The 25,000-nt window shown below is 43.1% G+C and overlaps 1 protein-coding gene across 1 annotated transcript in view; it reads right to left on the minus strand.

Annotated features, from left to right (window-relative positions):
• Window positions 1–25,000, minus strand: part of LOC122249758 (MAM and LDL-receptor class A domain-containing protein 1-like) — a 76,251-nt gene that overhangs the window by 19,999 nt on the left and 31,252 nt on the right. Inside the window, exons 23-68 of the mRNA XM_086544919.1 lie at window positions 24,519–24,656; window positions 24,036–24,239; window positions 23,490–23,648; window positions 23,165–23,314; window positions 22,840–22,958; window positions 22,442–22,594; window positions 21,501–21,732; window positions 21,089–21,236; window positions 20,707–20,806; window positions 20,366–20,480; window positions 19,964–20,104; window positions 19,445–19,648; window positions 19,058–19,216; window positions 18,428–18,574; window positions 17,229–17,347; window positions 16,395–16,553; window positions 15,397–15,643; window positions 14,927–15,074; window positions 14,688–14,784; window positions 14,271–14,370; window positions 13,074–13,290; window positions 12,794–12,913; window positions 12,533–12,654; window positions 10,533–10,687; window positions 10,213–10,371; window positions 9,906–10,010; window positions 9,557–9,635; window positions 9,175–9,343; window positions 8,642–8,832; window positions 8,215–8,355; window positions 7,775–7,917; window positions 7,271–7,390; window positions 6,918–7,119; window positions 6,242–6,353; window positions 5,525–5,687; window positions 5,022–5,288; window positions 4,431–4,631; window positions 3,573–3,770; window positions 2,879–2,993; window positions 2,378–2,574; window positions 1,970–2,185; window positions 1,606–1,747; window positions 1,203–1,426; window positions 737–914; window positions 220–439; window positions 1–15 (exon numbers count right to left, since the gene is read on the minus strand). The exon at window positions 1–15 is cut by the window's left edge and continues 136 nt beyond it. Of these exons, the coding sequence (XP_086401045.1) occupies window positions 1–15; window positions 220–439; window positions 737–914; window positions 1,203–1,426; window positions 1,606–1,747; window positions 1,970–2,185; window positions 2,378–2,574; window positions 2,879–2,993; window positions 3,573–3,770; window positions 4,431–4,631; window positions 5,022–5,288; window positions 5,525–5,687; window positions 6,242–6,353; window positions 6,918–7,119; window positions 7,271–7,390; window positions 7,775–7,917; window positions 8,215–8,355; window positions 8,642–8,832; window positions 9,175–9,343; window positions 9,557–9,635; window positions 9,906–10,010; window positions 10,213–10,371; window positions 10,533–10,687; window positions 12,533–12,654; window positions 12,794–12,913; window positions 13,074–13,290; window positions 14,271–14,370; window positions 14,688–14,784; window positions 14,927–15,074; window positions 15,397–15,643; window positions 16,395–16,553; window positions 17,229–17,347; window positions 18,428–18,574; window positions 19,058–19,216; window positions 19,445–19,648; window positions 19,964–20,104; window positions 20,366–20,480; window positions 20,707–20,806; window positions 21,089–21,236; window positions 21,501–21,732; window positions 22,442–22,594; window positions 22,840–22,958; window positions 23,165–23,314; window positions 23,490–23,648; window positions 24,036–24,239; window positions 24,519–24,656 (7,210 nt within the window). The remainder of the gene's footprint in view (window positions 16–219; window positions 440–736; window positions 915–1,202; window positions 1,427–1,605; window positions 1,748–1,969; window positions 2,186–2,377; window positions 2,575–2,878; window positions 2,994–3,572; window positions 3,771–4,430; window positions 4,632–5,021; window positions 5,289–5,524; window positions 5,688–6,241; window positions 6,354–6,917; window positions 7,120–7,270; window positions 7,391–7,774; window positions 7,918–8,214; window positions 8,356–8,641; window positions 8,833–9,174; window positions 9,344–9,556; window positions 9,636–9,905; window positions 10,011–10,212; window positions 10,372–10,532; window positions 10,688–12,532; window positions 12,655–12,793; window positions 12,914–13,073; window positions 13,291–14,270; window positions 14,371–14,687; window positions 14,785–14,926; window positions 15,075–15,396; window positions 15,644–16,394; window positions 16,554–17,228; window positions 17,348–18,427; window positions 18,575–19,057; window positions 19,217–19,444; window positions 19,649–19,963; window positions 20,105–20,365; window positions 20,481–20,706; window positions 20,807–21,088; window positions 21,237–21,500; window positions 21,733–22,441; window positions 22,595–22,839; window positions 22,959–23,164; window positions 23,315–23,489; window positions 23,649–24,035; window positions 24,240–24,518; window positions 24,657–25,000) is intronic.

Genomic DNA, 25,000 nt, shown 5'->3' on the forward strand with positions numbered 1-25,000 from the left:
CCCAAAGTTCGGTATCTGTGAAGGTACGCGAAACACTATTTTCATATACATCCGTCTGAGACAAAATGGTAGTTTGTTCTTTCATCTATTTATTCTTGATATGAGGAATAATAAGCAAATATGCAAAGGGTTATATACACTAGCGGATTACCTCCTCGACATATGTCAATTCTGATTACTCTAATTTTACAATCATCTTCTAACAAACCAAAGACGCACCTGAAGGAGACACACTGGTAGCCCACGTAGCTCACAGCCGGAGTGACAACAACGGCTCGATCACCGGGAGACCTGCCTGTCGAATCTGCCAAGAGGTAACCGCCTTGAGGTAGTTCGAAGTCGTCTTCTGTGTGTTGGTAAGCCCAGTCGAAGTCGTCGGATGTGGCTTGCTCTGTGTCGCACTTGTCGATCTCGAAGTCGCATTCGAAGATGATGGTAACTGCAAGGGAGAGGGAAAGGTGGTCTTTTACTGTCTTTGTTTATTTTATTATTGATCTATTTGCTTTTGCTCGGTGAATGTGGAGATGAAGTCAAATATATGTATATAAGGGATTTCGATGTACCTGTGTCATGATATTCTTATAAAACGCATTTTCATTTACAGAACTATAATTTTTTTTGTTTTTGTTCTTTAGAAAGTAATCATATAATATTTTTTCCTCAGACCCCACCTTCCTAAAAACGTCAACACAACTCTATACAACAATACCAAGACGGCCTTTCGACCGAGACCCACCTGGCGAAGACGTGGTAGAAGGCATGGGCGTGGGAGTGGCAATGGGAGGCTGCATCCCGCACTCGCCAGTCAGAGTGAGGAGGTCGTCGACTGCGATCCAGCCATTGGCGAAGGAGCCCGTGATGCCCTCCACGACCAGCTCGAACTCGCTGCTTCCTGAGGCCCCGGGGATTCCCACCTGAGGAGACGGGAGGATCGGGATTGTAAGGCTACGGAAGGGGTCTGTGTTTTTGCTTTAACTTTTTTTAATTGGATTTATGATTTTTTTTTTTTTTTGATAGACCAATCCCTTATAGAACATATCATACTCATTACATACTGTTGATACTTAGAGTACAGAACTCATCATGCAATTAAAGAAAACAGAAAACAATTACACACGCAGAGAATACCCTAAAAAAAAAGCTACAGAAAACATCATGAAAATCAACCAACAACTCGAATCTCGCAACCCTCTTGCTCTCACCTGACCGAAGACCCAGTCTTGTCCTTGGTCCCCAGACATCGTCCACAGGAGGTCCTTGCCCCGGTCGGTGCGCATGGACACGTTCAGTTTGGCGTCGGGGTCCCCGCTGAGGGAGAAGTAGAAGGAGAAGCAAAATCCGTACACGTCCACGGGGATGCGTGTGCTCACAAGGGCCGTCGACATCCCTATGTGCTCCCCGAAGTCCTCGACGATCATGTAGCCTCCTGTGGTTTTATTCGGGTTTTTGGTTAATAGATTTGCAATGAATGCGATACCTGCAAAGTCTAATGCAGGGGAAGGTAGAAAAAGTCGTCAAAGAAACTGAATCGTTGCCTTATAGTGGTATTCTTATATATATATATTTTTTTTTTTTTTCATAATGCGTAAGACAAGAGGACTTTACCTGTCGCGGTACTCGTTGTGTGGTCAGTCTGAGGGCCATGGTCGTGGCTTTCCTGGCCGTCTGTGAGCTGCCACGCTAGGTCCTCGCTCGCCTCGATGTGCCAAGAGCAGAGGTGAGTGTCTTCAAAGGTACACGAACCAGGCTGTGAGGAGAACGGACGTCAAGGGTGTGTGGTGTTGTCATGTATAGATATCTACAATTTTTGTGGTTAAGACGAGTCACTTCTTCGATCATTTCCATTCCTACTGCTGGTGTATAGTGTGATAATGAATCACCATCACACTGATAACAAAATGCACAAACACAAAAATGAAAATTCTCACAATACACTGATTGACACTCCACGAACCCCATGAAGACATACCGTAGGACATGCGCTGTTGGTGAGAGAGAAGTCGTCCACAGCCACCACAGACTCGCCGTACTCTGGGTCGGTTACACCCACTTCTCCCGCGATAACGAAGCCCACGGTGGCGTTCGGGACAAGGCTGGTGTAGGTCTGCTGCAGGAGAGTCCACTCAGTGACGCCCATCTGGTCGGTGAGCTCGATGAACGAGGAGACTTGACCCGCGAAAACGACCTGATGGACGGAAGAAACGGGGCGGCATAGTTTTGATGCGGAAAGTTTAATCAGTAATAGTACTACTAATAATAATGATAATAGTAGTAGTAGTAGTTTCAGTAATAGAGAAGTAGTAGTAGTAGTAGTAACAATGATCATTTTCATAAAACAAATGAAAATAATATCCCAGGCCACAAGCCCCATACTCACCATAACCTTCAAGTATCCTACATAAGCTCCTCCGAAGCGCGTGTAGTAGAGCTGGAAGCAGTATTGTCCCACGGTCTCCAGGAGGAACGGCTGTATCTCGATGTCCGCTCGCTGGTGCTCAATCGCGCCGCCTTGGGACGATGCAAGTTGCAGGAAGTGGCCGGCCTCTGTGCTGTACGTGTGGTCCATTGCTAGGCCTGATGTTGCGTTGAAAGAAACAAATATCAGTTCTTTCCTTTCGTTCAGTTGAGATTGGTTTGGATGTTTGATTTAGGCGATCGATTTATCTTTTTTAAATCCTTGAAATGGCATGTTTCTCTAATATCACACTCTCTCTCTCTCTCTCTCTCTCTCTCTCTCTCTCTCTCTCTCTCTCTCTAACAAACGACAAATCTTACGGACTAATGAGATATAAATAATTCTCATCATACGATATCCCTCCCAAACTCCTCCAGAAACGTCACGACAGACGACAAACCCTCCATAGTATAATGCCTTTACCTCCTGTCGTTCCATTCACCCACTGCCAGTCCGTCTCGTCATCGCCTGTCACTTGTTTCCAGCCACACAGGTCCTCCTCCTCCAAGTCACACTGCCTTCCAGATGACCCGACGATCTGGGGGAAGGATGGTGGAATGAGAGAAAGATAAGAGAGAGAGAAAGATAAGAGAGAGAGAAAGAGAGAGAGAGAGAAGGAGGGAGGGAGGAAGGGAGGAAGTGAGGGAGGGAGGGAGGAGGGGAGGAAGGTAGGGGAGAGAGAAGGAGTGTGTATATGTATATATATATATATATATATATATATATATATATATATATATATATATATATATATATATATATATATATATTAACAGACAGGCAAACGGAGTGAAAGGTATAGACAGAAAATTATCAGCAGCAAATTATATAGATACAAATAAAAATATGAATATGAATAAAGCATATAGATACATGATGAAATATGCAAATTTAAAGGGAAACACAAAGAGAATTTAGCAGACAGAAACTTTACAATCCCCATAAACTTTATCAAACATCCCATCTCGCCTCACATCAAAATCTAAATCTAAAAGACTGTGTGCGCGTGATACGAATGACAAACGATTACATACTACATATCAAACGGAGACAAAAATACAAATAGACAAACTTAACAAACAAAGAGATAAGTGAGTGACCGACGAGGATGACTCACCGTGACATTCTCGCATGACAAATCGTAGTACAGGAAGTCATCGATAGCCACATAGACGTCCTCGTGGTCAGCGCCGAGTTTCGATTCGAGGGTCAGGAGCCACTGGGCGTCGCTGTGGTCCAGCACCACTTTCGCTGGCAGCCACTTGTTCCCTTGGCTGCCGGAGCGCGACCACTGCTCATCGCCGTTGATTTTGAGCTGGAAGGTGGAGAGGGCGGGGTGGGGTTTTTGTTGTTGTTGTTGTTTCTGCGTCTGTCTGTCTGTGGTTTTGTCTTTCTCTTGACTTTATGGCGTGCTAGTCTTTCTTTCTTTCTGCCTTTCTCTCTTTCTTTCTTTCTCTTTCTCTCTCTCTCTCTCTGCCTCTGTCTCTGTCTCTGTCTCTGTCTCTGTCTCTGTCTCTGCCTCTCTCTCTCTCTCTCTCTCTCTCTCTCTCTCTCTCTCTCTCTCTCTCTCTCTCTCTCTCTCTCTCTCTCTCTCTCTCTCTCTCTCTCTCTCTCTCTCTCTCTCTCTCTCTCTCTCTCTCTCTCTCTCTCTCTCTCTCTCTCTCTCTCTCTCTCTCTCTCTCTCTCTCTCTCTCACACACACACACTCTCACTCTCACTCTCACTCTCACTCTCACTCTCACTCGCACTCGCACTCGCACTATCTCGATATATCTATCTCACACAGACATACACATAATAGCGTTTCATTTTATTTTACTTTGACAATCACATTCACTCACACTCGCACTCACTCCCCATCAGTCACATTCACCCTTACTTTCACCCTCACACATACACTCATACCCTCACTCTCATACACACACCAACGCACGGTTTCTCAACTAAAAAAAGACCAAATAAATAAAGCACTCACAGCCAGCTGCGTGGACTGCCCCCACAGGAAGTACCAGAAGACGAAGCAGTCGTCATGTCTGTCTTGGAGTTGGGGACTTTGGAGGATCGAGATCTCGTCGGTGACCTGATCCATGTCTGGCCCTCGACTGACGGAAGCATAGTGACCTTTTCCCGTCGTGTGGTCAGACACCGGCCCGATGCCCTCCACGCCGAGAGCTCCCTGTTTTGTCGCAAGGTAGGAAGTTGTAAATAGTTTTTCCTTTTTATGTGTGGTTAAAAAGGGAAAACGTTGTTAGAGGTCTTATCAAATACCACAATTACTAACATACCATGCGTCTAACTATAAACATGATTATGATACAATTAGTAATAATGATAATAATGGTAATGATAATAATGAGAGTAACAGTAATAGTTATGATAATGATGACAATAACAATGATAATGATAATGACAATAATAATAGTAATAAAAATAACAATGATGACAATAATGATAATAACAATGTTAATATAAATTATAACAATAATAACAACGATGATGATAATGCAAATAACGGTACTACTTGTAATTATAACAATAATAATAATAACAACAATAACAAGAATACCTTCACAATCTCCCACTTGTAATCCTCGTTGGCTGAGATGTCTGTCCAGCCACAGAACGGCTTCTCAAAATCCTCGAAGTCACAGGACTGCAGGAACCCTGGCGTAGGTGTGGGTTTGGGCGTCGGCGGAGGGTCGGTGGCGGGAAGGACCTCTGCGTCGGGGGGCTCGTAGCTACACTCCACCGCCGCTACGAGGATGATGTCATCCACGGCGATCGTTCCGTGGGCGGTCTCATCTACTCCCGATAAGACAGCTTGCAGTTTCAGCTGCGTCAGGAGAGAATCGTTGGCTCGGAATAAATGGACGTTGGGATAAGGACGTTTTTCATTGAAGGAAGATATATTACTCTCCCAATATCTTAATATTAAGAAGCAGCGAAAAATCAAAAATCAGACGCCATTTGATTGAAGCAAAATCTACTTAATGAAAGACCTGGTGTGAGTCCAGTGAGAGAGAAGAGTGTATCATTAAGGTATTCCAATTGGTGATCTTAGTCCCTTACCAAAAAATCGCTGGAGGTGCTGTAGACGGGTAAGCTTGCATACTCCCACTCCGACGCGTTCGGGGTGTGTGCTCCCTCGACCTTCCACAGCGACGTGGCATCAAATTCGCCCTCTCGGCGCTGCACATTGAGGTGCTCTATCCCTGAGCCCCACATGTTGTACCTGAGGCGGGACGGGAATGCACTGTGAATCTAACACCCCACTACTGTATTTTAGAATGCGTTACTGTTTTTTTCGTACCTTATATATTGTACCTGAAGGATAATGGACATATTCAGAGAGTCAAGTACTTCACCACATGATATTTCTATTGTCACTGTATATAAAAGATTACATAACTTATCAATTTTCTTTAAACCTACTTGGAGGCAAGGATTGGTCAAAACAGCGTTATTATCGTTACTGAACGTTTGAAATAATGTAGGCTAATTTCAATGTGAACAATATTCTACGGAAAGGGAAAATCGATATATTTTCTTTAAATTAATGTTTCAAAGGAATATGCAAGAAGGCAGATAGAATCAAAATATGCCTATTACTATATGAAATCACTCTGAATGCAATTGGCTGAAAGACAAGATATGGAAAGGTTTCGCCTCTAGTACATATTTTTCTCAATAACAGCCACAGTTCTTAAAGGCAGTAATTACTGTTTCCTAAACAAATAATTTTTTCCTCTAGTATAACAATAATGTAATGGATTAGGGTAAACTTACCAGAAGGAGAGGCAAGCCGTTTCCGAGACCCTGATGGGCTCAGATTCCAACGCCGCCGAGTCGCCAGGTGCCGCCGGAGGTCCTGTCTTCAGGGCAAGGAAATATCCAGTGCCTTTTGGAAAGAGAAGAGAACAGAGGATGAAAGCGAAATCATCTTTTACGAATCCATTATTGAAATTTTATACTGTTTCTTTGTTGCTGTAAAGTTACGACTGAACATGATCTATACTCAGATGGTTGACTCAGGGGAAGACAAAAAAACAACAACATAAGTATGAAGATATAAATAATTCAATCTATAAATGCTATGTTGTATTTTTGTTCAGAGCTTTTGAAAATTCGTGTTCGTTAATGCAGACATTATTACTTACCAGGGAGATACTGCATTAAATCCCAAACTACTTAAATGCTTTGGTCACCAGAGATAAGACCACGAAAATTACCTTTTTCTCACCATTTTTCTTCAAGAACAACTAACACCACTTTATCACCAATATGTTATCCTAAAACAACGTTTATTTCCCACAAACCCACCAAACCTTTAGCCATGAAAATCACCCTGACTGTCACCAAACAACCAATAAATCGCGCCCACCCACCTGCGCCCTTTTCTTCCTCCACAACAAGCACCGAGCACTCCTTCCCCCCAAAACACCGCCTATCCCACGACACTTACCAGATGTATGGTCTAAGAGATCCCCCTCGCTGTTGACAAGCATCCAGTTCAGCACGTCATTGTGTACTTGCGTCCAGAGGCAGAGGTCCTCATCGAAGTTGCAAGAGACGGGTTCCGGGCAGCTCCCTGGGCTGACCTGCACGTCGTCCACGGCCACGGTCTCGAACCTGGCCTCCTCGTACGATAGTAATTCGAAGACCACCTGCGACGCGGGAATGCGTTTTAAGGGAGCTTTGTGTTGTATGAATAATATGCATGAATAACCCCTTTATATGAACACCATGCATAGTAAACTATTATATATTAAAATAAGCATAACTAACCATCACACATGAACAGCACATACTACTAACCGTAAAGTTTTGAGAAACATCGACTCTGGAGCTGGCTGAGGCGCCGCGCCATTCCAATCCGAAGGTCTTCTGCTTCGTCCAGAGCGGCAGGCTGTTAAGCCCCCCTTGTTCTGTGTACACCTGATGATCAAGGGATAACGCTTAGAGGTGTGACAGCGAAGGTGAATGAAACTGAGATAAATAAAAGCATATTGGTTCTCTGTATTCCTTCTATACATACACTAACACACACAAACGCACACACATATATACGTACAAACACACACACACACACACACACACACACATACACATATACATACGCACAGACACGCACAGACACACACACACACACACACACACACACACACACACACACACACACACACACACACACACACACACACACACACACACACACACACACACATACACAGATACACATGCACAAACACACACACACATATACACAGATACACACGCACAGACACATACACACACACTTACAATAAACCCAGTCCTCACCGTAAGCCTAGACGACTGCATGCCTTGCATGTACACCCAGAAGGTAATGCACAAGTACTCATCCACCGGCGCGATGGGGGGAGTAACTAAATGTGTGATCTTGTTGCTTCCTACTTCGTCCACCACGACGTACATTGTGTGACCTTTATAAAGAAGAAGATGTGTAACTTTTTAAGTTGACGTGATAGTTAAGAAATCCACTTCATCAAAAACATTGATATCGCAAATCGAAAAATGAAAGCTCACAGCGATCAACACAAGAGACGAATCTCCCACTGGATAGAAATAAAAACAAAAAGGTTTACCCACTGATGCTCAATCATAGAAAATTAAATACATATTTTTTCACAAAAGGAAATGGAAATCGACTAAAGTACGTCACGGTATTAGAAGCAAATGAAAAGAGGAGAAATAAGAGCGAAATAAGATAAGAAGCCAACCATCCATAGCATTGAGAGTATGGTCGAGGGAAGGTGTGCCGGAGCCCCACGTCCACTTCGCTGAGTCTCCGGAAATGGAAGTGTGGAAGCCGCATTGCTGTGGGTTTTCGAAGTCACAAGAAAGTCCTCCTGTGACCACGGCTGGAGGAGAGAAGGGAGAGGGAGAGGGGGGGAGGGGTCAATATTGGTATAGGGGAGGGGAGGGAGAGGGTAAGGGGGAGAAGATGGATATAGTTTTATTGTGTTTACTGTTTTTTTTTTTTTTTTTTTTTTTTTTTTGCAATCATGAACAGTATTTCTATTATGCATACATGTGTCTGTGTTTGCATGTGCTATGAGAGTATTCCATAACTTATGTAAAGGAAAGAAAAAGCCTCAACCGTGAAATCACACGACCAAAACCACCAAGACTTCAAGTTCGACCTACCATCCGAACAGGGCTTCTGAGTCATCGAGACGGCGTTAAAGCTCATGATTCCTTCCCAACGGGGGCTCACCAGACCCGCGATCACGAAGTGGTGCCTCCCCGACTTGGTGACCTCGACGCTGGTGTTCCTGTACGCGCCTGAGACGCCGTCGTGGATCGTCATCAGCGTTTCTTCCTCCACGAAGCCCTCGCTGAGGAACCGAAGAGGGCGGCGGTGATGGTGGGGAGGAGTAATGTTACTGGGCTTTTAATTTCACTTTCTCTCTCGCCCTCTCCGTTTCTCTGTGAGTCTCTCTCTCTCTCTCTCTCTCTCTCTCTCTCTCTCTCTCTCTCTCTCTCTCTCTCTCTCTCTCTCTCTCTCTCTCTCTCTCTCTCTCTCTCCTTCGCTTCCCTTCATCCGTGACCAGATTCTCTTCCATTTTTCATTTTCCTCTCCAAACCTTAACCTTACCCTCCCGCTCCCTCCTACCCCATCACCTACCCATTCCCCTTCACCCCGCCCCTCGCCCCCGCCATCACACACTCCCCCTCACCTATAAAGCCTGACGGAGAGTGAGGCATCGGCTTGGTCTTCCTTCTTCCAAGTCAGACTGAAGCACAGGGATTCGCCTTCGTCAACCTCAACAACGGGGCTCCTATAAAGGGGGGTCCTGTAATTGTCTCCCACGTCCGCCGGGTCCAGCCACATCTCATGGAGCTCGGCTTTGAAAAGGAAGAAATGTCATATGAATATGGGAATAAAGCTATGATAGAATACAGTCATTAAAATAAGTTCCTATGTTGTATTGTTCTTCTATTCTCCATATTGAATAATGAGTATGATCATGGTTCAAGCAAATTATATTATCGAAATAACATGCTTATATCTGGCAAGCATTTCATTGACAGTATGATCCGTTGTAGCCAATGACTCACCATTATATTTCCAGTCTATTTCGTTGTCTGGGTCGTTCGTCCAACCACACTGGTCTTCAGAGAAGTCACAAGACACATCCTGCTTGCGAATAAACAATCTCCTTAATTGCGAATTATATACGCCTAGTTTCCAAGGGTCATCCATTGACACTGGTTAATAGAAACTAAATATCATAACTGATGACTTAGTTCTCATGATCGAAAAATAATGGCATATTGCTAACAAAATATTAAGATAGAAAATTTACTAAGAAAGACATGCAGGATACGTAACAACAGATCGGTAAATATACAAAGATGACCATTCCTACAAGTCATAATGCCACAGAGACGAAACTCGAACACGTACGTTGCTTGCTGGCAGCAGTGGACAACTGTCGTCGAATTTGGCCATATTGAAGTCGTCGATGGCAATTATGGCCAAGTCTGACTTGCGGAAGCCAACGATGAAGACCTTGTTGGAAAGAGAAAGATGTCTAAATAAGTTCTTCAGGTTCATATTATATTTTTGAGACTGGTTGGTTGTAATTTTCGCTGACACTTTGAGTTCTCTCTCTCTCTCTCTCTCTCTCTCTCTCTCTCTCTCTCTCTCTCTCTCTCTCTCTCTCTCTCTCTCTCTCTCTCTCTCTCTCTCTCCCTCTCTCTCTCTCTCCTACCTGATACGGAGCAGGGGTGAAGAGGTTATCCGCCTTGATATGTATTTGTCCCTCCTTCCACATTCCAAACACGTCGCCCTGGTTGTTTGCATTCCACACCTCGTGTTTCTTGCCGTCTTCCTTTTGCAGTTCGATCCATATGTTGTCCCCTTTCCCGCCCTGTTCACGATCGGTCGAAGTTGTTTGTTAGTTGCTATTGTTATGACCGATTGGTTTTATTTTCTTATAAGATCATTACTGAAATTGTGATGTCTTCTTGTACTTGGTTAATTTGCTGTCATTGCTAGGATCTCTACAAGCAAGGGCCCTATGTGTCTCACCTGAATAAAGAACCAGAAGTGAAAGCAAAGGTTGTTGTGCTGCTCAGGTTGGAACATCTGGCTCTCGAGCAGTGCCATTCCAGTGCCTTCGAACGCTGTGTCTATGTAGAGATACATGGCTGGAATAGGAATAGGAATTGTATCAGTCAGGATCATTTATGGATGATGCGAAAATCATGTGTGTGTGACTGTGGCAACGTACATCAACTTTTTTAATCATGAAGAGTGATGGCTTGATATTCCCACCAAGAAATCTCTTATAGCAGATAGAAAATAAGTACGGTATAAAATTTTTGCAATCTAGCCTCGCCCAGTTGAATGCATCCTCGCAAGTCCACCTATACCATCAATACCCACAGATTACTTCACACCACAGTGTAATCGAAATTTTAAGCCGAAGTAACTCATTACGATATCTCAATATAAGACAAACACCCAAATCTAATATGTACCCTCCAAAGCAACCATCAGCATTTTCATTTATCAACATTTTTGCAACAACCATTAATTTCTCTCTCTCATCATCATTTCAGAACCTGCCATGAAGATTCTCTCTCTCTCTCTCTCTCTCTCTCTCTCTCTCTCTCTCTCTCTCTCTCTCTCTCTCTCTCTCTCTCTCTCTCTCTCTCTCTCTCTCTCTCTCTCTCTCTCTTTCCCAATCCCTTTCCCTTTTCCCTTCACTTTCCCTTTCTCTTTCCCTCTCCCTTTCCCCTTCCCCTTCCCCTTCCCCTTCCCCTTCCCCTTCCCCTTCCCCTTCCCCTTCCCCTTCCCCTTCCCCTTCCCCTTCCCCTCGTCCTTCCCCTTCCCCTCCACTCGTCCTCACCCCTTCCCCTTCCTCTTCCCTCTTCCCCCCTTCCCCTCCCCCTACCCCTCCCCCTTTGCCACTTTCCCTTTCTCTTTCCCTCTCCCTTTCCCCTTCCCCTTCCCCTTCCCCTTTCCCTTCCCCCTTCCTTTTCCCTCGCCCTCACCCTTCCTCCTCCCTCTTCCCTTTTCCCTCCTTTTCCCTCGTCCTCACCCTTCCTCCTCCCCTTTCCCTCTTCCCTCCTTTCCCCTTCCCCCTCCCCTTCCTCTTTCCCCTCTCCCTTTCCCCTTCCCCTTCCCCTTCCCCTTCCCCTTCCCCTTCCCCTTCCCCTTCCCCTTCCCCTTTCCCCTTCCCTTTCCCCTTATCCTACCTTTTCCTTTCTCCTTCCCTTCTCTTTCCCCTTCCCCTTTCTCTTTCCCTTTCCCTCCCCCTTCCCGTTCCTTTTCCCCTTCCCCTTCCTTTTCCCCTTCCTCTTCCCCTTCCCATCCCTTCCTTTTCCCCTTTCCCTTCCTCTTTCCCTTCCTCTTCCCCTTTCTCTTCCCTTTCCCTTTCCCCTTCCTTTTCTCCTTCCCCTTCCCCTTTCCCTTTCCCTTTCCCTTTCCCTTTCCCTTTCCCCTTCCCCTTTCCCTTTCCCTTTCCCCTTCCCCTTCCCCTTCCCCTTTCCCTTTCCCTTTCCCTTTCCCCTTCCCCTTTCCCTTTCCCTTTCCCCTTCCCCTTTCCCTTTTCTTCCCCTTCCCCTTCCCCTTTCTTTTCCCTTTCCCTTCCACTCCTCCCCTTCCCCTTCCCCTTTCTCTTTCCCTTTCCCTTTCCTTTCCTTCCCCTTTCTCTTTCCCTCTCCCTTCCACTCCTCCTCCTCCCTTACCCCTTTCTCTTTCCCTCTCCCTTCCTTTTCCCTTTCCCTTTCCCTCTCCCTTCCACTCCTCCTCCTCCCTTACCCCTTTCTCTTTCCCTCTCCCTCCCACTCCTCCTCCTCCCTTACCCCTTTCTCTTTCCCTCTCCCTTTCCCCTTCCCCCTCCCTCCTCCTCCCTCCTCCCTCTCTCTCTCTCTCTCTCTCTCTCTCTCTCTCACACACACACACACACACACACACACACACACACACACACACACACACACACACACACAAACACACACATACACGATATATCTATATCAACACACATACACACAATAGCGTTCCATTCCATTTTGCCTCACCAGTGGCAGCATCCGCTTCACATGATGTCAGAAGCACATACATGTCGTCCACCAGCACTGACGCTTCCGCATTGTCTCCTTTAAGGCCCGTTAAGTCAATCTGGAATATTAGTGATATGCTCCTGTATCATGAATATACTGGTTTGGATACAGAGTGAACAGTTATGTCTATCACTATTTTCTTGCCCTTTTCGTCTATCTAAGACGTCTTAACTAAGATAAGTATTCGTTAGAATTAAATTTAAATCTGATCTCTTTTACTTGAAAATAAGTTTGTCTAAGTCTGATTGAAGTTTAAGTTCAAGTCTAATCAAGTCTCGAATTCCCCGTTCCTCCTCCATTGCTCCCCAGCCCTTCACTCCGGGATCGTTCACGCAAGACCTACCAAGGAGGAGCCGTCAATGTCTGTGTCTCTTTTTGCCTTTTTGTAGTAGTGACAGGAAAAAAAATAAGGATGCGACAGTAATCATCAAAACGTAAGTAATAATAATGGTAGAAAAACAAAAATAATGAAGATACGCAAAAAAAGTCTTACCACTACCTATCCTTAACAAATAATTCCCATAGCAAAATCCTCACCACGCATACATCTACAATACGAAAGAGATCCACTGTACCATAGCCGGTGTTATAGGTGTGGTCCACAGGCGTATGAGGGACAGTGCCATCGTTGTCGTCGTGGGGAGACACCCGCGTCCAGTTCCCGATTCCGGGTTCGCTGGTGTAGCCGCAGATTTTATCCTCCTCAAATCCGCAATCTGTATTGGAAGATAAATAGGTTTACGAAGGATTCGACTTGTTGGCCCTGATGCATAGGAGTCTAAATGCCGCAAGACGTGTTCTTACCGGCGAGAATGTGAATTGATTCATCCTACTGTACATGGGGATTTTCTCACTTTATCTATGAATCAGAACTCAGTCACTCACTCTCACTCTCTCTCTCTCTCTCTCTCTCTCTCTCTCTCTCTCTCTCTCTCTCTCTCTCTCTCTCTCTCTCTCTCTCTCTCTCTCTCTCTCTCTTTCTCTCTCTCTCTCTCTCTTTCACTCTCTCTCTCTCTCTTTCTCTCTCTCTCTCTCTCTCTCTCTCTCTCTCTCTCTCTCTCTTTCTCTCTCTCTCTCACTCTCTCTCTCTCTCTCGCTCCTCCTCTCTCTCTCTCTCTCACTCTCTCTCTCTCATCTCTCAGCTCCTCTCTCTCTCTCTCTCTCTCTCCCTCTCCCTCTCTCAAACACACACACACACACACACACACACACACACACACATTTTTCACACAAACACACACACACAACGATTTATCCTATAGCAATAGCGGTTCCATTCTATTTTGCCTCACCATGGCAGCATCCGCCCACACATATACGATATACACAACACGTTCCATTCCATTTTGCCTCACCAGTGGCAAGCATCCGCTCACATGATTCAGAAGCAACTTACTTGTCGTCCACCACACTGCGCTTCCGCAATGTCCTCCTTTAAGGCCCGTTAAGTCAATCTGGAATTATTAGTGTAGCTCCTGTAATCATGAATATACTGGTTTGGATACTGAGTGAACAGTATGGTCTATCACGATTTTTTCTTGCCCTTTTCGTCTATCAAAGAACGTCTTAACTAAGATAAGTATTTCGTTAGAATTAAATTTAAAATCTGATCTCTGATTTACTTTGAAAAAAGTTTGTCTATGTCCAGATTGGAAGTTTACAGACAACTATAGCGTTCCATTCTATTTTGCCTCACCAGTGGCAGCATCCGCCTCACATGATGTCAGAAGAACATACATGTCGTCCACCAGCACTGACGCTTCCGCATTGTCTCCTTTAAGGCCCGTTAAGTCAATCTGGAATATTAGCAAGTGGAGAGAGTAAGTCGTTATCAGTGATATGCTCCTGTATCATGAATATACTGGTTTGGATACATAGTGGACAGTTATGTCTATCACTATTTTCTTGCCCTTTTCGTCTATCTAAGACGTCTTAACTAAGATAAGTATTCGTTAGAATTAAATTTAAATCTGATCTGTTTTACTTGAAAATAAGTTTGTGTAAGTCTGATTGATTCTAAGATTAAGTTCAAGTCTAATCAAGTCTCGAATTCCCCGTTCCTCCTTCATTGCTCCCCAGCCCTTCACTCCGGGATCGTTCACGCAAGACCTACCAAGGAGGAGCCGTCAATGGGCACGTTGACCGAGGCCTTCGTCCAGTCAGCTTCGGGCAGCGACCTTGCCCATATCTTCTTTTCCGTGCCGTCGGTTCTGAGGTAACCAAAGAGTTATTTACGAGTAAAGTATATTTTTCCTCAATGACTTATGAAAAAAAGACTGAATTAACCAGTCGTTTAAACATATATGACACAACATAATTCAAATGTAATACATCAAAGATGAAAGTACTCACGTGACTATGATGGACAGCTCGCCGGCCTGAGCCCCTTCCAGGAGGTACCAGAAGGTGAGGCACCGAGGGCCGTCCTCGGATGCCAGCGTAGGAAGAGCAAGTCGTCCTTCCTCTCCTGTCATCCCGAGGAGCGATATGTACTTGGTTCCTGTGAGGGAATGCGAACAGCGATGTGTTTGGGGATCTGGCGGAGCTCAATTTTTGTTCCTTCGCAAGATTAGCGGTTCTGAGTATAATGGACTAGTGATATTATCCAGCAAAACATCGAAATAGGACAAGATTTGTTGCCATTATCACTGGCCATCGAGCACAACCAGGAGTATCTGATCATCCGTTCGGCCGGCCCCTATTTTGCTCCTCAATGTAGCTATCGATTTACATATTGTAACACATAAATCTATACCTCCAATTTCCTTCCCTGTTTGACCTATAAATAGTAAACAGCATCTTCACCCAAATACTAATCCTACCGTCACTGTGATCCGACGTATCCTGGCCCAGCATCAGCACCCACTCGGCCTCGCCCGTCGGGATCATGCCGCAGAAGTGATCGCTGTCGCTTTCGAAGTCACAACTCCATAAGCTTGGACCTGCAGTCGGCACCGGAGTCACGTGGTCGGAGGGCAAGGTGTCGCAAGAGCCGGAGAACTTGGTCATGTCGAAGTCGTCGACGGCGATGGTCGACAGCTCAGTGGCTCGCATTCCGCCGATGCGTATCTGGAGGAGGGGGAGGGGGAGGGAGAGGGGGAGAGGGAGGGATACAGTAAGATTTTGCGAAAGAGGTGAGGTTATCGTTAGCATTGCTGTTCGTGTTGTATTTGCTATTATTGATACTACTAGTGTCATTATAAGTGTTGTATATATTGTTATAGTTATTAGTGTCATTATCATTATTATCATTATTATTGTCATCATCATTGTTGCTGTTTTATGTCCTTATGATTATCATCATTATTATCACCATTATCAGTATCATTACTATAATCATCATTATCATCATTATTATTATTATGTTCATTACTATTATCAGTATCATTACTATTATTATTATAATTATTACCACAACTATTATCATTACTCTGAGTGTCATTATTCATATTATTTTATTTATAACAATATTACCATTATCGCTATTGTTATCATTGTAATCATTGCCATTATTATTACTGTTACAGTTTTCATTATCATTGTTATAATTTCCATTATCATTAACAATATTGTTATAATTGTTATTTATTGTTATTTTACTGGTGTTTATAATCACCACTATCCCTACTATTTTCATTACTATCATAATTACCACTAACATGTTGAGTATCATTATCCTTGTCATTATCATAAAAGCTCCGAGGCACATTACCCTATCGCCTCCTTAACCCAATTCATCACCATCATCCTCCCCTTTCTCTCCTCCCTCATTTTCATCTCCGACCGATTCCCCGATCCCTCTCCTCCCCCCGCCCCTTACCTGGTACGCCGCGGGCTCGAACACGCCGTCCGCCTCGATGTGGATTTGTCCTTCCCGCCACGAGCCGCCGGGGGAGTCCGCCTTCTGCCTCCAGATCTCGACCTCCTCGCCGTCGTCCCTGCGCAGGTGGATCCAGATGGTGTCTTCGGGGGCCGTGCCCTGGAGAGAGGGTGGGTTGGGTTAGGGTCAGCTGGACTGATCAGAAGGTTAGGATTGAAGGATTAATTTGATTGATTAAAATGTCTAATTTATAGATTCAAAGATTATATCGGTACGTTGAAAAATCAATCTAATAGATTTTAAAAAAATAACTTTTAGATTAGAATATCAAACTAATAGACAAAAAGACTAAATAGACAAAAAAAAAAGATAGATTAAAAGGAACTCGTACTCGTTTTTTTTTTTTTTAAGATCCAGGAATGAATCTTAGTAAAGATGATTAGTAAAATGATTCGAGAAAAGGATTCACCGAGATTTCGCCGTCGTTTCCTGAAGAGATTGTTAGAGCAAAAATAAAGGGGGAGTCTTTTTGACGTTCATACACATTTGATGTGATATTATGATTACTGCTTTTATTTTTAATGACGATTTAAGAAATATCAAAATTAAGTAAATCATCGCATTATTTAGAGTAAATAAGGTGTTTGTAGATTCCTTACTCAATTCATACATTTCCAAAACACACACAGGAACATTCCAAATACTAAATAACACACTGTTCTCTTGCTCGCTTACCACATACCAAAAAAAAAAAAAAGAAAAAAAAAGTACACAAAACGGTCAAAATAGACTTTCCCTTCGTGTGTGTGAAACCCGGTCTCTCTCCCCGCCTACCTCCAGGAACCACCAAAAATGGAAGCAGAGGTTGTTGTGCTGTTCGGGTATGAGCATCTGACTCTCCAGCAGTGCCAGGCCGGTGCCAAACATGGTCGACCCCACATAGAGGAACATCGCTAGAGGCGACAGGAGAAAAGGACGTTATAACTCGTGGGTTTCTGTCGCGGTTAGTGTGTGGGAGGGATTTCGAATGGCTGTTATTAGTTGTTGTTTGGCGTGAGACAGAATAGGAATAAAGAGAGGGAAGAGACTAGGAAGGAGAGAGGAGGAGAAGACGAGAGGGAAAGACTGAGAGAGAGATACATAGAGAGAGAGAAAGAGAGAGAGAGAGAGAGAGAGAGAGAGAGAGAGAGAGAGAGAGAGAGAGAGAGAGAGAGAGAGAGAGAGAGAGAGAGAGAGAGAGAGAGACAAGAGAGAGAGAGAGAGAGAGAGAGAGAGAGAGAGAGAGAGAGAGAGAGAGAGAGAGAGAGAGAGAGAGAGAGAATAAGAGAATGACATAGCGAGAAAGAGAGAGAGAGAGAGAGAGAGAGAGAGAGAGAGAGAGAGAGAGAGAGAGAGAGAGAGAGAGAGAGAGAGAGAGAGAGAGAGAGAGAGAGAGAGAGAGAGAGAGAGAGAGAGAGAGAGAGAGAGAGAGAGAGAGAGAGAGAGAGAGAGAGAGAGAGAGAGAGAGAGAGAGAGAGAAAGGGAGGGAGATAGAGGGAGGGTGGGAGATGGAGGGAGGGAGAGAGAAAGAGAAGTGTAAAAGAAAGAGAATGAGAGAAAAAAAAACACTGAAAGAAAGAGGAGAATAGATTTAAAAAGGAAAACAAAAAAATATATCTATATAAATATATATATACATATACATATATATATATATATATATATATATATATATATATATATATATATATATATATATATATATGTATATATATATATATATATATATATATATATATATATATATATATATATATATATATATATGTGTGTGTGTGTGTGTGTGTGTGTGTGTGTGTGTGTGTGTGTGTGTGTGTGTATGTGTGTGTGTGTGTGTGTATTAATATATGATATAATATATATATTTAGTATTGTGTGTATGTATGTATGTATATATATATATATATATATATATATATATATATATATATATATATATATATATATAACATTTCATAACAACAACAAAAAGATTGTCCCAAGACAAGACCCACCGAGCTGACTGCCTTCGTGGTCTTCCGGCGGGGCATCGGCGTATCCCCCTTCGCCCGAACCCCGAACCCAGAACGGCTTGCCTGACCCTACGCTCTCATCCGCGACGTTCTGCCAGCCGCAAGTGCTCGCCTCGAAGGTGCATGTGCCTTGGGGAGGGTCGCGGAAATGGAAAGTAAATGATGAGGATGATGGTGAAGGTGATGATGATGATGATAAGAGTAAAAGATCATAATGGTGTTGATGAGAGTAATGAAAAGGATCATTATAAAAGCGATGATTCTTATAGTGATGATAAGAAGGATAATAATAATTATAACAATAGTACTGATAGTGTTATTAACGATGATAATGATATATTTAATAACACTGATAGTACTAAGCATGATCACGTTAATGATAATAGTAATAATGATAATAATAATGATGATGGTAATGCCGTCAGTAATGATAATATCATCATCATAATCATAAATCTCAGGAAACGAACATATCAGAATGCAAACCACGTGCCCTACCACGGGAAAACACAACTAAAAAATACTCGGTAGCCAAAGAGAGACCGACGAAACAGAAATCTAGATCCACAGGTGAAATACATCACTCCAACTGCAAGAGATGTAGTGCCTCACCAATGGCTTCACAAGCTTCATTTTTGATAGTGATGTCATCAACAGCAATGGAGGAATGCTCTTCACGCTTATCCTGCCAAGCTTCCCATAGCAACTGCACCGTCAAGGCTCCCGCTGGCACTGGCACTGACGCTGAGAGCCACGTGTTGATGTACCCCGCTGAGAGATAGGGAAAAAATGATAACTTTGTTTATCTGGTGTTTTGGAGAAGTTTGAGAAAAAATAGAAAGGTATGCACTGCGTCGTAGTGAGTTTATTTTCTGTTTTCTGCTTTTACGACGAAAGATTATAAAATCAATATAAACCCTACTTGTAACGTACCTAAAGAAACTACTGCATTTTAGAAATAGCACAACAGCAAGACTGACTTCCGACAAAAGGAAATACCTGTCTCCCTCCACAGCGGTAGGCCGACTTCTCCGGACTGGTTGGCGTACACTAAGAGTTTGTCCAAGTTGGAGCCACCGTTGTGGATGTACCAGAAGGAAGCACATTGTTGGAGGTCGTCTGGCTGCATGAACTCCGGCCCTTTCAAACGGCCTACGAGTCCTTCTGTTTCCGAGGGGACCAGCGACGCCTCCATGTAGTGACCTTCGAAGAAAGTTATATGTTGAGATACCTATGACACCTTCAGTGAAAAGTTGGAATATTGGCGTGAAATATTAACAAATTTCGTATTCTATAAGCTCTAAATACAGCCTTCCTTTAAAAAAAAGTATACATATCCATATCCAATTAGTCTTCTCATGTACAAACTCTGATCTTTGAATTTAACTTCGTAGATGTTATTAAATATCAACATGTATGTATCTTTTCTTTTCTATTATATTGTATTCTGATATATATCTTTTCTTATGTTTTCTAACAATATGCTTATACCCATACGAGTAAATGAGTATCCCTTACCGTAGCCCGTGTTGTAGGTATGATCCACGGGCGGGTGAGGAACCCCGTCACCCGTGTCCACGTGGGGAGAGATCCACTTCCAGTCTCCGATACCCGCCTCCGAGGTGTAGCCGCAGATGGAGCTCTCTTCGAATTCGCAGTCTTGGGTGGAAATCATAATGAATATTGAAGTGTGTGGTATATGTGTTACTTTTGCTCACGTCCTCATATTTTAAATGTACACTTGATGAGAATTACTAGCCATTGTCACGATCATCAGTAAAAGAGTATGAATGAGAAAGATTAATTCTGCACTATGCAATCAAAGGTCCGGTATCAAATTCCCACAGTAATCAAATTGCAAAATTATTCATTCTTATCTAGGCCTTTCTACAGCTGCCACAATGTACTCTGATCACTTACTGCCAACTACAGGACCGTCTGTGGGCCCAGCATCGCACGAACGCTCTAGGATCGTAAGGTCATCAATCGCAATAGTTGCCTCGGTGTTTTCGCCCATCAGACCAACGATTTCCACCTGTAATATAATATTTTTCCTCGGGTAAATCTTCACGACGAACTTATTTGTAATAGGAAAGAACGTATCTAAATTTGATAGTAAGTTTTATAATCCTCTTCATGAATCTTGACTCATATAACAAGACAAGCCCTAGGTAAACTAAACATCATTAAAACATGCCTCACAGGGGCTCAATTGTACAACAAACAGAGAAATCTAATAATAATCCCAAACAGGATCCTACCTTCGAAGAACCGTCAACAGGAATGTCAACGGAGGCGAGCATCCAAGCCACTTGAGGCCAGCCACGTGTCCAGAGCGCTTCCTCTTTGCCTCCGCTTTGTCTGCATGGGGAACACGTGAGTGAGTAATTATAATAGATGTACTGATTGGTTATAGATATGAAGAAAATGAATAAATGAATACATGACTGGATGAATAGATGAATACATGGGTGGATTTTGTTTTTGATGTGATGAATGGTATTGTATGTAATTCAACCCGCATTATACAAATTTATATCTCACGATGTTACACGTAATACGTTCTCACCTAAATAAAATCAATAAATGAATAAAAAAGAAAAACTCCTCTAAAAAACGTCAACAAACTCCACATTGGCTTACGTAACGACAACCGACACTTCGCCAGCATCAGCTCCATTGATCTGATACCAGAAGGTGAAGCACCGAGGCCCTTCTACCGCCGGGAGTGATGGCAGGGCGCCTCTACTCCCCTTCCCCTGGTCCGCCCTCAGCACCAAGGTAGAGGAATCTGAGGAGAATATGAGGGAAAAGCCTCCTGTGATGCAGTCATTCTGATTTCCTCTATCGTTTTTCTGTTTATCTTTATTTTAAGGGGTCACTATTCCTCTTTCATTTATATACACATATGCCTTTCTATCTCTCTCTTCCTTTTATTTCTTTCTTTCTTTTTAACCTACCACTTTTTTATGTACCATTCATAGACAATCACAACCGAAGAAAATGCATGGAGCAAGAAAATCAAACACAAACTCCGAAAGCGTTATAGGCCTACCTGCGCCGTGATCCAAAGCCGAGTCATCGTTGCTGAAATCCCATTTGCCAGCCCCAGTGAACGTCATCCCGCAGTAGTCTTCGTGGGTGAAAGTGCACGCCCATAGCCCTATCTGGGGCGGGGGCGTGGTGGGTGGAGGCGGCAGGGTCTTGCACTCAAGCTCTCTCTTGAAGACGAAGTCATCCATGGCGATGACGGTGGTTGTCGTGGTCCTCCGGCCGCGAATGTAGAGCTAAGCGGCGAGGAGGAAAGGTTAGTTTATTTGGTCTGATGTTTATTGTCATCACTGGAATTGATGGCATTGTTGTTATCGACGCCGAAGGAGGTTATGTGATGGCTTGCTATCAGGATTTCGGGAAAGGTTACGGGCGGATTGGGTTGGCTATGACTTATGAAGCAATTGATTTGTCATCTATTTCAGCGATTTGCATAAGGATCTGGGATGAAATTAACTGATTCCTTGTCAGTATAATCAATTATAGAAAATGGATTTGCTAGATATTTCCTTTTGTGGTGGTCCTATTTGTCTTTGAAGGAGGCTTGTTATTGCTTCTGTTCTCACCATCATCATTGTAATCCTTATCTTTTGTTTCTCCTTATTTTTATTGTTACTATTATCAGTGCTATCATTTAAATCCTTATTATCATTGTTAATAATCTTGCTATTATTACTGTTGTTGTTACTCCTACCGCTATTACTACAATCACTATACTATACTACTACTATTACTACTGCCACTATTACCATTCATTAGTACTGTTGTTAACCCCATGACCACATACTCTTCAAATAAAGATTGATCTATCCTACACAATAATTTCTTAAACATTTTTTTTTTCATCAACCTATACATGTTCAATCTATTTATTCATAAAGTATTGACAAGACATTTACACCAGTTCATGTCATCATTTCCATCACATCCAGCCTTTCCACTCACTTGATAAGGCAATTCGTCGATGATGAATATGCCCGCGTTGACCCTCACTTGGCCTTGAGTCCATCCTTGGCTGGCACCGTCATAGAGCCAAAGAACTTTCTCGGTGCCATCGGATAACACGGAGCTGATGCTCATCTCGTCCTCTGGCACTCCCTGGTGAAAGACCGGAGGAGGAAAGTTGTCTTTGTTGGTGAAGGTTAATTTAGATATGGGCTATGGTACTGTTGATGATGGGAAGGGTCGTTAGGAAGAAATGCATGTGTGAGGTAATGGTTTTGAATATTTTTGTCCCTCTCTTTTTTCAGTCCGTATCCATAGGAACGGGGGACAAAGAACAATATGACGATTCTCTCTGGATACCTTTACAAATAACTAAACAACGAGTTACATCAACTCACGTCTATATAGAACCAGAATGAGAAGCAGAAATCGCTATGTTGTTCAGGTGTCAACAGCTGACTCTCCAACAAGGCTGTTCCCGTATTTCCGTCGATATCGTCCACGTAGAGGAACCTCGCTATTGTGAAAGCAGATTTTATTGTTACAGTCAATTGTATCCTTTATTGGTGCTTTGTCTCGTTCTTTGTAATTGAAGGACACAAAAAAGTGATAGCATATAATATATGATTTCATATGGTATTTAGGGTGAATACAACATTGCCCATAACTTCTCTCAAGATTTACAAAAACAAACAAAAAAATATAATCAAATCGTAATCGTACCTTTGGTGTCCCCTTTGTGGTCTGCTGGAGGCGTAATCCCGTTCAGACCGTCGTCTCCCGAGATCTGAATCCAGTCCGTTTCGTCTGTCATGTTGTCTGTCTGGAAAAGGTTCTGCCACCCACACGTCCCCCATTGGAAGGTGCAAGTGCCTGGGAATAAGCAGGAATAATTAATTTTGTTAAATGCAGAGGGAAGAATTTTACGTCTCCTTGCATGCTTCCGGAGACCCACTATGCAACCGAGAATTTCCATGTTATCAAATTTCCTTTTCTTCTCTCACCCATCCTTTCTTTGTCACTCCCTGTAGCATTAAATCGTTTATACCTATATTCGGGCACTCCTTCTCCAGGATCTCCACATCGTCAAGCGCAAAGACTCCTTGGTTGTCCCTCTTCATCTGCACGGCACGCCATGTCACGCTGAATTGGTTTCGACCGGAGGGTATGGCGATGTTAGCTTGCATCCACGTGAACCCGTGGTTGCCTAAGGGACGGGAGACCGGATCGTTTAGTAGGTTTTATTGTGCTATATTTCCCTAATTTATCTAAAACTTTTCATTATTTGTTTCTAATCATTTCGTTACCGAATTATTCATGCCATTATACACAAGTCACACTCTCCTGCTCTCGGAAATTATGGTCAACGCTAACCCTAAATTTTATGATGTACCAATAAGAACCTTGCGGGACTATTCTATCATAAACAAAATAAACCTAAACGTCACATGATATAAAATATACCAAAACTCGTCACATTTACAATCAAATTATCCGTATAGTCATGTCTTTTAACTCCGTCCATGCGTCACCTTGTTCATCCTTTGAGTATAGTAAGTACATCAAATATAACATCTTCCTCCTGACGCCTTACCCTTCTCCTTCCATACAGGCCGAGGAAAGATGCTCAGTCCATGCTTGACATAGACTTCGAGGACGTCCCTGTTTGTGTTCCCGTTGTGGACGAACCAGAAGACGAGGCACTGTTCTTCGTGCCTCTCCAGGCTGTACTCGGGGGTCACCACGCGCCCCACCTCACCCTCGCGGTCGTCTTCTAAGGGCGCGGCTAGGTAGTGGCCTGTGTTAGGAGGACAGGATAAGTAACATCTTTTTGGCTTATTTTTAAACTATATGTTTACGTTATTACAAAGCGCTTTTTGTAATAACATAAAGCGAAAATGATATTCAAAAGTTTTAAAGCAAATGTTTATTTAATTCATTAATACTAGATCAACATTACTGTTTTGTAATGACTGTTAGTATCATCATTCATTATATGCTTTAATGGTCATACCATAACATTGATATAATCTAATGTTCTTTATCATTATCATCACTACATGAAGTATCATGTTACCATATCCGGTGTAATAAGTGTGATCCTTGGTCGGGTGAGGGAAATCATTGTCAGGGTTGTGCGGGTACGTCCACACCCAATGGCCGTGTTTATCCTCCAGTGTGAACCCGCACAGATCCTCTTCGAAGTCACACATCACTTAAGAACAAGGGAAATGTTATCTCTCATAGAGGGGAGTCATAATGAAGTTGTTATGATTCCAAGTGTATTTGGATATACTATGGTAGATCTGATTATGGTGTATTTATCCTTTATCGCTATTTTGATGAGCGTCCATTCTCAAAATCGATCATTTGACGGTATGAAAACATAAAAGTAATCACTACACAAAAAAAAAATTCAAAATTCTTTCGACTTATTTTTTCAAAGGGATGATATGACAAACCTCCGTGTACATCTTTCCACGAAAGAATTATAATACTACGAAGAGGGGATAAAATACTTTCCAAAATAATAAAAAAGGGAGGAAGAGCGTGAAAAAA

Source organism: Penaeus japonicus, unplaced genomic scaffold (genome assembly GCF_977035675.1).
Source record: "Penaeus japonicus unplaced genomic scaffold, GWHDUDI00000001_assembly GWHDUDI00000001, whole genome shotgun sequence".
NCBI lineage: Eukaryota > Metazoa > Arthropoda > Malacostraca > Decapoda > Penaeidae > Penaeus > Penaeus japonicus.